General features: G+C 41.5%; 1 protein-coding gene across 2 annotated transcripts; it reads right to left on the bottom strand.

Annotated features, from left to right (window-relative positions):
* Nucleotides 1–1,557: 1,557 nt before the first annotated feature.
* On the bottom strand, nt 1,558–13,140 carry pan2 (poly(A) specific ribonuclease subunit PAN2). 2 transcript variants are annotated; one of them, XM_037103081.1, is made up of 26 exons: nt 13,056–13,140; nt 12,280–12,585; nt 11,986–12,155; nt 11,729–11,849; nt 11,528–11,605; nt 11,167–11,437; nt 10,602–10,947; nt 7,986–8,082; nt 7,770–7,889; nt 7,526–7,645; nt 7,315–7,443; nt 7,016–7,215; nt 6,688–6,836; nt 6,056–6,162; nt 5,854–5,952; nt 5,648–5,739; nt 4,319–4,463; nt 4,053–4,190; nt 3,900–3,959; nt 3,719–3,809; nt 3,475–3,632; nt 3,143–3,286; nt 2,596–2,775; nt 2,382–2,475; nt 1,969–2,172; nt 1,558–1,855 (listed from the first exon to the last, which is right to left on the bottom strand). In XM_037103081.1, exons 2-26 carry the CDS (start codon nt 12,565–12,567, stop codon nt 1,821–1,823), a joined length of 3,636 nt encoding a protein of 1,211 aa, XP_036958976.1. In that variant the 5' UTR covers nt 12,568–12,585; nt 13,056–13,140; the 3' UTR covers nt 1,558–1,820. The 2 variants fall into 2 exon arrangements, with proteins under 2 accessions (XP_036958976.1, XP_036958977.1); XM_037103082.1 differs by having other exon boundaries at nt 1,981–2,172.
* Nucleotides 13,141–13,854: the final 714 nt, after the last annotated feature.

The raw sequence follows: 13,854 nt of genomic DNA, 5'->3' as shown, positions 1-13,854 counted from the left end.
ACTCTTAGAAAACGTTCAAAATGGGATCATTACTTTCACTTGAACGTCAGAATACAGAGAAGGTCAAAGAGATGAAACTCTTCTGGTGACTTTTATTTCTATGCAAAAATTCATCAAAGATGCAAACGTGCAAAAGAGGAAGTTTCTTCACAGGAACAGCTGCAAAGCCCGAAAAGTGAAACAGAAACTGGCGAGATCTAACTGAGGCTGGATGGATGACTAATCATCCAAATCCAGATCCAAATCAAATATTTTTCATAAGAAAGAAAAACTTTTGGAATTTGTCTGGCCGGCTTTGTCAGCGTGCAGGTTTTGGAGACACAAAAATAAATTCTCTACAGAATTCACTAACACACGAGCAGGTTTATATCCGTTTCCCCCCCCTAATTGTGACAGCTGCAAACTGAGATGGGAAACTTTCTACAAATGACCTGGTCAAAGGTAGTGTTACCATTTAAAGGATGAGTTCACACAAAAATGAAAATTCATTCAGCCATTATTTAAGTCAGGTGATGTTTCCTAGTTTACGAAACATTTCTGGAGCTTCACAGCAAAACAGAGCTGCAGAATTCTGTTAAACAGCTGAAGTAGATGGGTAAAAAAAAAGAAATACAAAGTCTCCAGAAGCCCTGAGATCCCAAATTGATTTGATCCTCAATGAGTGGTTCAGTTTGTGCACCCACGTCCGACAGGATGCCCTCTAACACAGATTTGAGCTTTTAAAGGGTGTAAATAGCATTTTTCTCAAATCAATATTGGATCTCGGGGCTTCAAGAGACTTTGTTTACACTGGAAGAGCTGGAGTCAATTTACGTGCTTATTATGATGCTTAAATGTTGAATTTTATTTGTCCTGATCCATAATACCCTTCTAAATTTAAATCTGTACGAACATCTCGTCTTTTGTAGACGAGTCTTGACCGCTGCAATAAAATGTAATGTAATGTCTACTTGGATAAAAGTTGTTCCCTCAGATATTTCCACAGATGTGGCAAATTGCAATCGACTTCGTCCAACAGCAGATGGTAAGACCAAATTTTATTTTGAATTTAGCAGTAATAAAAATGGGGCTCATACACATTTACTAAGGTATAAATGGTTATAAATTTGGGTTGTTCCTGTTTGTTAGTATGACTGGTGAAGAGGTTGTTCCTAAAACTTGAAATAAAACAGCGACTGTGTCCTTGCCTTGTGATTTCGTTTTCATTTCTTTTAAACAAATCCAAGCGTACAGACGTTTCCTATTGTGAGAGACTTTGACCTCCAGGCGCCTGTGTTTTAAATGTTACTGGAGGGTTTACGCCTCTCAGAAACGAAACCTAAATCTGCAGGTACATTCTGTCAAACCAGTCAGGAAATTAACAGGTAAATTCTGAACCAAGCATGTAAGACACTACAAACTTCACACTGTTAAATTTGAATACACTTCTGTGTAAGGCCGCAGTCTGTGTTCATTTAAATATGTTTCTCAGTTCCTGGCATGAAACCCAATACACCCAATACACCTTTGCGTGATCATGATACCTTTATTTACATGTATCAGAAAACACACTTTTCATTTATTTTCAATGTTTTATTTTATTTTTTTTATAAAACGGCTCCAAAATCATAAAATAAAAAATTCATTTTCCTTTTTTTTCCCTAAGATGAAAATTACACATTATGACATGATTACAACAGTTTGCTGAGCTGAGCTGTACAGGCAACAGAGACCTTCATAAAGACTGTACACAATGCAAAAGTTAATGCCAGTAGGTACAAAATACGACACTAACTGAACTGAAGGTGACGGTCGGTCGGACCTCTCCTGTGTCAGCGTCGTCACAGCCCCATCACAGAGGGAAACACAGCAGCACCTGGTGAAGGAAGAAGAGTGCTTTCAATCCACTCCTTCTGTTTTTCACAAGACGCTCACATCTAAACTTGTCACTTCATCAACACGTATCATTCATTCACAGTAATGTCGTACTTTTTGGGCTACCTTGACCATCTCCTGTTTCTGATTCAGGGACTTTCCAGTCCAGCTGGCGGCCTTTTTCGTAGAGTCCCTTCAGGACCTTCCTCACTTCGTCCATCCCTCCTCCACGACTCAGCTCCAGGAACTTCCTGTATAGCTGTAGAGCAGTGCGGGCGTCCTCTATGCTGTCGTGGGTTTCCCCCTGGATGCTGAGGTCTGCAAGATGCACACGAAAAGGACAATCAGGAATGACGGGTCATAGCGATTTCCGCAGTACTATTTTGCATCAGGAGGTAAAAACAATGAAGTTGTGGGCTTCAGCACAAAGATGTTTCAGTGCTGCGCAGGTTCAGAACTGCAGTGGGGTGATTATTCTCTGCACAAGCGACCCCTTTGACATTAAATGTAGTCATGTGATCCATTACCTAGAAAGTACCAGGCAAGGAACCTCAAAGAAATCATCCTCTTCCGGGGTAAATGAAACAGGTAGACAGTGTCGATGACTTGGTCTTTCAGAACCTACAAAACAACAAGACACTGAGTTAAGTCACCACTGCTCGAAGGTAAGATGTTTCCTTTACATGCACAACTCCCTCAACTGTAAACCGGTAATATCCATCAAATGTGACTGTGACATACCAATAAATTGATAACCCGGAAGTCCTTCTGTAAACCGTGACCAACAAAGCGAACTCCCGTGTCGATGAGGAAGCGCAGCTTCAAGTAAGTGGACTTCAGTGTGGTCAAATGCTTTGAAGAAATCTTCGCGTCCAGGTCTCCTGGTTTGATGCCGGAATACTGGGTCAGATAGTCAACGACCTGGAAGAACACATGAGAAGCAGTTTGATGGTTTAAAAAGCACCATCCCACTTTCAAGGTTAATATGTGACTTTGCAACTTAAATCTGAACAAACGAATAAAGACTTTTCATCAAGTCAGAAAAATTTACTAAAAGTAAACAAACAAGGAAGTAATGCTCATAACGATCGGAGCACAATGAGAGAAGGTGAGGAAATGTTCCTGCAACGTTTAGTGTTTGTGCATCATGTAACAGTGAAACTGAAAACAAAAATCACATCATTATAGAGGAAGTGAAAAAATATCATCCCTATATAATAGTTTCGTCACATGTTTACTGTTTTATCTGTTCAGCCATTTTGGTGTTTTGCACTCTGCAGTGTCTCACCTGTTCCTGAGTAGAGATGTAGTCATCGATGAAGGGAACCCCCTCGTTGGGCCCCTGACCCCTCACACAGGTGATCCTGGCAACGGACATCTGACTGGGCTTGATGGTCGACTTGGTGCCGTCACTGCGCAGCTCTGCCTCTTCCTGCAAACACAAACACACACAGTCGTGGGTCAGGTTGATTCAGAGTCTACTGTCACAACAACATGACTTTACGATAAAAACGTTGGTAAAACAGCGTTAACAGACTCATGGTGTCGTCTTTAGTGCATGTAGACATACTGTGTGCCAGAGTGAGGTCAGCAAACAGCGGTTTTATACTCCTGACTCACCTGGTTGAGCGTCACAAACTCAGCGTCCAGCCCCACCAAGTCACCGGCCTGCGGCATCTCACTGACCATGAGAGGGATGAAGGTAGCGTGACTCTTCCTCTGCTTCCGAGCCAACGAAGCCTCCGTCAGCAGCACACTGGCATCGATGGGATTTTTAACTGCGGCAAACAGCAAAACATGAGCAGGTAATTCGATGCACTTCACCTTCAAGTAACAATCTCCAGGTTAAAAGTCTGGAACTTACTGCGGAGGTCGTATTTGGTGTGGTAGTTCCTCTTGGAGTAATACAGGATGGCCGGCACTTTCCAGCTCAAATCGAACTGAGCAGATTCAGGCTTTGACGGAGAAGACAGCACAAGTATGTTTACTAAACTGCAAGACATCATATTTCATTAGCATTAAATGAATATGGTCAATATATTCACCTTGTCGATTGGCTCAATTAAGAAATCATTGAACAGGTACCACTGCTGGTGTGTGACACCCTGAAACAAACATCCTTTAAAATGTCAGTTTTCAAACACAGAGCAGATTTCCTTTCAACATTCACTTCCCAGAAGTAATTCTCTCAGTTTCACCTCTTTTCTTTGATGGTACGTCTCTCCCACTTTGATGTGTGCAACCAAGTTTCCACCTGTGCGAGCGTCCAGGATGTGAGACACCGTGACCACCAGGTCGTAAAGAGCAGCGCCCTCCTCCTCCTCAGCAGCACTCAACTGATCAGAGATGTTGTAAGGAACCATTGGCAAAACACAGTTAAGCGCACAGTCAGGAAGCTAAAAATAAAGACTCAAAATCACTGTTTTAATCCAGAAATCAGTATAAAAAAATCTTTCTCCCTCACCTCCTCTCCTTCAGGCCAGCTGCTGATCTCCAGCCCCTGACTTTTGCTGATGGACATCTTCAGGGTGAGGGGGATCCAGACGTGTCGCAGGTCCTCCGCCTTCGTGTCAAAGGTGAAGCCCTCCATATTGCACGCATCCTCCCCACTACAAGGATGTACAGTGATGTCAACACATTGTGAGGCACGTTCAGCTGATACAGTTAGTATAATAGCTGAATAGTTTGAGTATCAGTTGAAAGGCAGATCAACTGATTCTGGATGCACAAATATATCGATACAACATTGTTATCCGTCTTAGATTTCAGATACAGTTATACATCACCATCTGGTTTAAGTGTCGACTTTTCCTAGTTTTGATTTTATCCTGATTACAGATGATTATTCAACAGAAATATTATTATGTTAATATTTTGTGGAGGACAACCTTCATCCCTGCAAAACTGGTGCACTATACAGAAAATATTAAGGTATTTTGTAATTAAAAAAAAGTCATTGCATTTATTATGTGTTTTCTAAAATATCAAGATTTGGTGCCTTGCAGTTTTCATCACCATAACGATAAAGGTTTCTGCACACCTGAGGGTAACAAAAGTTCAGGTGCTGTGACTGACGATGAAACTGGTTTAATATGCCACAGCTCTAACAAGATTTGTCGTGTGAAAACTCTTTTTCCTTCCACAGTTGCAAAATATGTATTACAAATTGCAGTTGCGTTGGTTTCTTCATAAACTGTAAAAACATCCATACCACCACAGATGTTTGGCTCTGTTGTCTCGATTGCGTGGATTTACCCCGGTCCAGCAGTTTGATGTCATAAGTGCTGTACTTGTATTTTCTATTCTTCTTCTTCGTCTTCTTCTTTTTCGTCTTCTTCTTCTTCTTCTTCTACTTTTGCTTCCTCTTCTTCTCTTTGTGCTCTCTTCTCCTTCTTCCTGTGCTTGTCCCACAGCGTTTCAGTAGTAGTTACACTTCCTCTCGGTCACTGACCGTCAGCTGTTATTGTTGTTATAGTGTTATTTAAAAACAGCATACGTCACACAGAGGCCACTTGGAGAGCACAGGGAAAATAAGTGGTTGAGAAGCTGCACATTAAAATGGAATTCAGTTTTTTTCCATGTGTTTACAGAGAATGGTGGGAATTAACGATCTGGCTGTGTCGCCCCTCAGTGATATTGCTCAATTGTAAAGATTTGCTGCCCTTCACTGTTTTCATTTTTGGACTGTTGTTTGGGACACACAAGCAACTTGAAGATGTCTTGGAAATAATTTTTTGGGGGGTTTTCAGATCACACAATAGAAATAATTGACAATTGCTTTGATATGACTTACTCTAAGCACCACTCTGTGGGCATGGGTGGAGGGGGTTCTTTAGGTTTTGCAGGTTCATTCGCCTCCTTTTGCATGGCCTTGTTGAAGGCGTACTGTGAAGAAAACACAGGAGATAATTATATTACTTATATAAATAACAACAAGTAAGTCCTTCATTCATTTTCAAAATGTCCTTTCGCCACGATTGAACTCAAAAGGTAATTTACCTCTGCTTGAACCTTCCAGAATTCAGCCTCTTTGGCACTGTTCACCTCACAGTTGATGACCAAAACGTCCGGCAGACATCGAATGTTGCGTGTCTGAACCTAAAGAGGTACAAATACAATCTCATCATGCAGAAAAGGGGCTCAAAATCTACTGCATGTTCATATGAGCAGCTGATACGTCTGAAGGGGAGCTGGAACTCACTGTGGGTTGATACTTCTCGCAGTTTTCACACCACGCCTGAGTGCTCTGCTCCAGACAGATGCTCTTCTTCAAGATCTCAGCAAAGTCATATTCCTTTATTGTTTTCTCTGAGGAGTCAAGTGAAATGAATAAAATATCAGCTTCACACTGCCTCAGGTTATCTATGCCCGTTAGAGCCAGGCTTTAGGTACAACATACGGGGCTTTTCCACTGCACTTTTGGCACGGTTGGCAAAACCATGTTGTGCTGAACCATGTTGTGACCTGAAGTTTAAAGTCCTTCTTCTTTCAGGCATCTGCTTTTTCTTAGTGCTTCATCATGATCGCTTTCAGCTGTTTCAGGAGTCGTGTTGAGTTACTGCAGGTGAAAACTCAACATTTCCTGGTTTTGCTGCTTCATAATAAAAGCTTTCATATTAATAAATAATGGGGGAACGCATATCCAATGACATGCGTGCATGACAGACCTTCAAGCACGTGGCCCTGTTGTAATAGAAATGAGAAATCCTGCACTGGGGTGATGTGCTGAGTCAAACTAAGTCAAGCACGGCCAGCAAATTTGTATGGAAAAACCCTATTAGCTACACACAGACTCTCCATGCACAGCAAAGTGAAGGATTATTGTGAACTTACCTTGAGAGTTCTGTTCAGGATAATGCATGGTGAAGAGCAACGTGAGGGAGGAGCGGACCGTCTCTTTGCCACAGCGACACAAGCTGCTGTTCTCCACTTCACATCCGAACAGTTTACCGATTGCAGACTCGCCAGAGGAACCCAGAGAACTGTCATCACGGACACAACAAAAACAAATGAGTGATGACATCTTCACTGAACATGTTTCTGCACAAACTCTGGATCTAGTTTAACTCCATACTCAGTCCTGGGGAAGTCACAAAGCTTTTTTTCAGGGAAAAAAAAAACATTTGCTACTACACTGATATCTGTTTCTGTTGGCTCTGACCTGCTGCTGGCTCCCCTGTAGGCCTGTGGGCCCTCCTGCTCCTGTGTCTCCTGGTGCAGCTGGGTGAGGATGAAGCGGTTCCAGCTTTGGATTAAGCGACCGAGTCTGGCTTTCCCTGTTTGCTCGTCAGAGTCTGCGAGGATCAGACCCAGCGCTGAAGCTTCTGGGATGGTACGAAACGCTCGGAGGAAGTTACTGGCCTTGAGTAGAGGAGATTGGAGAAGTAGGATTTGGATTGTTCAGACTGTGGCAGGGATCTATATACTTTATTTAGAGAAACAAATAAATTAAACAGCTACCTGACATGGATCTCCTCGTGACAAATCCAACATGTGGAAGAGAAAGCCGAGCTCACAGGCCAAACAAAACTCCTTTTGGCACAAATGATTCTGCACTAGACACCGGATTGGCTCCAAGAAATATAATACCTATTACCAGATATGGGAGAAACATCAATAATTATCTAATTAAAAACTCATTTTAAAAAAAAAAGGCTTCAGATTTTCTTACCTGGATCATGCAGTTACAGTAGGCATTGGGAATGTGAGGCTCCAGACCAGCGAACAAAGTCCTGTTGTAATGTTTAAAGTCAAAGTCCTCCAGTCCGAGTTTTGAGTATTTAATTGTGACCTGATCAAAAACAAAGATCAGACAAATCTTAGAAATCAAAACGTTAAATACATTATCCTGAGTTTAAAAAAAAAATCAACCATTCTTTTATACGAAAATCAGGATGCAATATTATAAGTCAGACCTTTCTGTACTTTTTGGGCACCATGTAGAGGTGTGGCTCTTCATCACGCCCGATCGGTGATTCAGGGACCTGGTTGTAGTTATCATAATCCAGCTCCACGTCTTTAATTTTGTAAGGAACCTGAAGCCAACACAAAAAATAGATTTCAAATTGTTGAGATCTGTGAATGAATGTGACCCAGTGACATCAGATCTGAAGTGAATGTTTTTGACATGCCTGGTTCCGAGGGCGGGTTCGAGGGTTTGCTGCATAACCAATAAACCCAACAGTTTTCATGGTGCGCAGGATTTCTGGATCAGCAGGAGGAGCTCGTCTGTTGGAAAGAACACATCAATAACACATAACACAAGCCAAATGTTGTGACGTTCACCAAGTTGACAGTTTATCAGTTATTCCAAGTTTAAATCAATCAGACTCAGACTCTTTTCTGGGCTTTACAAAACAATCGTGTGAGAGAAGAATATGAGTATCAATACATCGTTTTAAATACTTATTTTCAGCTGTATCAATACACCATTAACTGCTGCACTTTCTCGCTCACTCTTCTCTCAAACAGGCTGGGTCTAAAGAGAATAAAGTGAATGTTTGAACGTGAAAGTGAGGTTGAAATATTTTTATGTTTTTGCTGTACTCTGCTTTATTGTCCCGTTACAGCCCTGTAATATTCATCTTTAATTAAAAATCTGAAATTGTATGTCCTGAATGTCCTTTTTTCTCAATTGAAGAAAAAATGGTACAAAATATTGATATTTTGCGAGGTACTCTATCAAAGTTATAAGTTCCAGTAATGTAACAAATCTGAAGGGGAAGGTAGTGCACAAGCAATGCAGTTTAATACAACACACAGGGCCCCTAATACTTACAGGTGTTTCATAATGTTTAGTTCACACCATTTAATTAATGAGGCTTGACTGGAACTGGGTATTAAAAAAACCCTCTTGATGCAACAAAATTCATCAGCACCACAAAACACAGCCTCCAGAATGACCAAAAAACCTTGAACCTACTTTTCTTTAAAACAGATCCACCAACACATCAAATCTGGACGACAAATAACTAAGTCATATCTGATACCCTTTAACTGGTAATGTAAAAACATTAGTCACACACAAAACAACACTGACATCACTTCAGGAGGGTTTAACAACAGACAGAAAAGAGGAATAATAACTTCTACATTGTGAATGAAATCATCAGGTCAGATCGTTTGAGTCAGATATTACGGTTTCATTAAGCAAATTTTTAGTGTAGCTAGAGTTCAAAGATGAAGCTGGTGATATTCCATAATTCTGCTAATGTCAACAAATCCCACGGAAGAGACCAAAACCAAAAATGTATTAGTCCGTCCCTCAATAATTTCCAACTTCCCCACCCTGTCTGTGTCACTCATGTGTCCCTACAGAAGAATTCTTTAAAAACATAAAAACTCATGGATTCATTTCTAACCAGGGTTTTCAAATATTACTGAAACAGGAGTAATAAGTGGCTTTTTTTGGGAAGTATTTACAGCAGAGGATTTGGTGCACTGCTGAGTATTTGCACTGGTGAGTGGCACATCTGCAGTCCATCTAAATAAAGTGCAACCGTGTGGCTAACTTGTGTGCAATTAATAGTTTGTGAACAATAATGCAGCTCTATGGCACAGAGGAAAAAAACACCGTCATCACAGGGAGCTTGATGCCTCCTGGTACTTACCGGTGTTTCATAATGTTTAGTTCACACCATTTAATTACTAAAGGTTGACTGTAACTGGATATTAGAAAAAAAAACCTCTTGATGCAACAAAATTCAACAGCACCACAAAACACAGCCTCCAAAATGACACATCAAATCTGGACAAGAAACATCTAACGTAAACATCATATTTCAAGTCATCTCTGATACCTTTTAACTGCTAATATAAAATGTGATAGCTGCTTAAACATCAGTCACACACAAAACAAAACACTGACATCACTTCAGGACAGTTGAACAGCCATGATAGAAAAGAGAAATTAATAACTTCCCCACTGTGACTGAGATGAGATCATCGGGTCAAATCAATCAGTCAGTTGTACATCATGGTTTATTATGGCAAGTCGTAGCGTAGCTAGAGTTCAACGATGAAACTGGTGATATTCCATAATTCTGCTTTTGTCAACAAATCCCATGGAAGAGACCAAAACCACAAATGTATTAGTCTGTCCCTCAATAATTTCCAACTTCCTTGTGTTCCCTTCCCAAAATGTGTAAGTGTTACTGGATACATGTAGTGCAGCCATATAAAATCACTTAAAAATGAATTAACTACTCGATGGAGTCAGGCAAAGTTTCTCCACAAAATATTTCTGGAGCTTCAAAGAAAATGAGCATTCTACTCAACAACCGAAGTAGGCAGGGTCTTGTTTTAAGATGTGAAAAAAAAACATAAAATGGCTCCATACAGTGGCATAATTCAAGTCTCGGGTTCAAAAACTGAATTTAAAAGAGGTCATTTACGCCTGAGATGTGCGGTTGACCTTCTGCACCCACTTCAGACTGGAAGTGCGCTAATGCTTCTATCTCAGGAGCTACACTGAAGATTTCAGATTAACAAACTGGGAGTACTGGGCTTCCTGAGACTTTGATTCCACCAGACAAGCTATATCGAGCCATTTAATGTTTTTTGGGTGAGGTTGTTTTCTACGTTATAAAACAAGTCCTCATGTTCTTCAGCTGTTCAGGAGAATGCTGCAAAGCTGTTTTGATGCGACATGTGACTACAAAACTTCATCTGACTTTCCACTGGTAGGGAATGGGAGTGAGTAGATAATGAACTTGTCCCTCAAGATAAATTACTTGCAAGTGTTTTACCTGGGGCTGGGTGTGGCCAGGGCAGCGGGCCAGTCTGACAGCAGCTGTTCGGTGCTGGTCAGCGGCATGGGGATCAGTGAGAGAGGCAGCAGGTCGTGATTCCAGTCCAGCTGAGGCAGCGTGTCCACAAGGCAAGGCAGGGCAAACTCTGTCTCCCGGGAGTAGTCGTTAAAGGAAACTTCTGGAGCGTCAGACCAAAGGTGCACACATCCCCCAGAGTCCCCGAAGGCCAAAGCTTGTTTGCTGGACGATACGTCAAAACTCATGAGCAACTGGCCCACGGTGTTGACATGAAAAATGTCCGCAACATTGGCGAGACCAGTTGGCTCACAGAACTGGCACTGACCTGGAGAAAGAAGATGTCGGGTGTTATTTCACAGAAACATGAGTCGGTATTTAGGAATTAATCTGACTCAAATACTTAACTGACTAGTCAATACTGATAACTGTAAATACAATTTTCCACTGTAGTGTGATGTTCAATCATAAATCTTGATGCTAATATGATAAAACAAAGTATAAGTCTACAAATTGCATGAAGAAGACTCTGTTTCCCAGTTGATACCTGTCTGTGAGATGATCGCCAGGCGTGACGTGTAGGTAGGAATGAAGCGCAAGAAGAGCGGGTCCACGTGCACCTGAAGTGGTGTTACAGCTCGCATCATACGGAGGTCATACACCATGAGGAAACGGTCACACGCCAACCCATTCATGCCTCGGCTGGAGAACCCGCATGCAGCCAGAAGGTTCCCGTGAACGTCGAAGTCTGAGAGGCTGCCAGAGAACGCATCAAACTCGTGCTCCGTCTTGAAGCTACGCAAGTCCCGCAGGGTTATCTGTTTTTCACAGAGGGTGAATGTAAGCGTTGTGTCAAACCAGAGAAAAAAGCATCTTTCACAAACTGATTTAAATCAAGTCCTCCTTACCTTGCCAGAAGTGTGCCCACAGAAGAAGAAACGACTGGTTTGACGCATTATTGCCACTCCAGGTACTTCAACATTGAACTGTCAAAAACACAACAAGAAAGTAAACTGTCGATCACTTGCTTTCAAGCACATCATTCTTATATATTACGTCATGTTGTCCTGTGCTCCATGAATAGGCAGCCGTCAATGATGATGTCTCACCTTTTGGGTTTCTTGAACAGTATTCAAGTCAACCTCAACTGCGTAGTTTTGTAATCCGCCCATGAGCAAGGTGTTGTTATCAGTCATAAGGAGACTATGCATATCAGCTCCTTCATCCATCCTGGAACGATACATATATTTTTAATAGTCATAAACATTAATTAATTGAGAGAATAAATCATTTTACAGTTGCAGATTGCCTAGAAACATCTCAGCACAATCAGCATTTGTCCCAGTCAATCTTTTGTGTTACTTACGGGAAATCAAACATAACAAGGCCTCCACGAGTGTGGCATTTCAGGTTACACTTTGAGAGGAACAGGACGCCTGTTTCCAAACTCTGGATGTGTCGGACGTCATCTGTTGCATGCACTTGGAAAGATGAATGGCGGCCCATCGTGGGTCCAAAGAACGAGGTTACGTGACCCTAGAGGATGAGAATAATGAAAGGAAAATGATGGAATGACATGGAAGTGTTCTTGCATTTTAATCCAATGGGAGACAGGTCTAAAAAACAATCTATACTCCATCATAATCTATGCTCTTCTTACTCTGTGGTTTCCCATCCAGAGCATTTCCTCCTGGAGGTCAAAATGTGTTGCAGTGACTGGGATGCCAACTTCTGAAACTGCACTGTGCAGCTCTGAAAACATCCCCTCCATGAGATGCACTTGTTCAGGGACAGTCACGGCCAGCCCCTCTGGATCAAGCTCCACACCCTGTAGTAAGTTGGGGTTGAGATGGGGGTCCATGGAGGGCTCCAGCCCGGCGTCCATCGTCCCGTGAAGGTTGGGTGGGTACTCACCCATACCCGGGTCGAGACCGTCAAAGTTCATCATGGGTACAGCTAAATCAACCTGCAGAGGGATGACAACTTCTGTGAACACTAAAGTCACCCTAAATAATAAAAACATATTATTCTCTTACTTGTATTGATCAACTAAACGTCCCACATCTTCATGTTTACTTTTAATGTTAGCTTTGGCTAGGCTAATGGTAGCTAGCCCCGGAAACTAACGGTATAACGCTAGCTACCTGCTAGCAATAACATTCAAAGTCAACGTTGTTGTTGTTAACTGTTGCAGAAATGAGCAGAGAAAGCAAAGCTGTCGTTTATTCACTCACAACAGTTGTGTCTCATTATTGGTAACGTTATTTGTTAGGCGAGTTGCCGTTTACTGTTAGCTCTTAGCTAACGTTAGCAGCGTCACGAACCCCACAGACATGCAGTCAGTTTCTACACCTACAGTATATATTAACACAGAGTGTGTTTCCTTTTGTTTAAAGACTGAAAGACTTTAAATATCAATGTGAATTTTACACCGACCTATTCTTGTACTGCGATTAACCGCACAGGAGTCCATGCTCACTTCATTCACAACAACAACACTCTTTATTTAAAAAAAAAAAAAAAAAAAAAAAAACAGTTCCGGAGCAAACAGAGTGCGTTCAAGAGCAGCACCGGGGCTTGTTCAGCCCAGACATGTGGGTTGAGTCATCCTCCTCCATCAATACACTGGCGTTGTTTTCCATTTTAGCTGCTTTAAAGACACTCCCTTTATTTTTTTTACTCGTCTCATTGACCGTGTAACGTATCTCTTCATTTTATACCTATATCTATAACACTGATACACCTGGCAACAGGGTGGCACATTGAGCACCAGGCTGAGCAAGGTGGGCCACGGGCTCTACATCCTCAGGGGCCCTGAAGGCACCATTAGCTTGAGCTTGAGTTATTTTGATGATCTGCACATTTTTAGAGTTGAACCTAATGGTCAATTAATCGATTATCCGATTGACAGATAATTCATATACATTTGTTTCTATAATTGAGGAATATCTTTGGTAATTTTTCAAACAAATGTACCAAACATCCTCTTATTTTAACGTCTTAGGATGAGATTAAAAGTGGGTTTGCTGTGGGGGTTTTAAAAAAATATTATCTGTAAATAATATCAAACTGAATTTCTTTGGGTTTTTGGACTGTTGGTCAGACGAAACAAGATATTTATAGATGTCACCTTGGGCTTTGGGAAATTGTAATAGTACTGTCCAAACATGTGACTGAAGTCTCAAGTCCCAAGTAATTTTTTCTTGTGCAAATAAAGTAATAAGGTTGTTTCCAA

Source organism: Acanthopagrus latus, chromosome 7 (genome assembly GCF_904848185.1).
Source record: "Acanthopagrus latus isolate v.2019 chromosome 7, fAcaLat1.1, whole genome shotgun sequence".
Lineage (NCBI taxonomy): Eukaryota > Metazoa > Chordata > Actinopteri > Spariformes > Sparidae > Acanthopagrus > Acanthopagrus latus.
The sequence above is the reverse complement of the archived record's forward strand: the minus strand, read 5'-3'. Positions and strand labels throughout refer to the sequence as shown.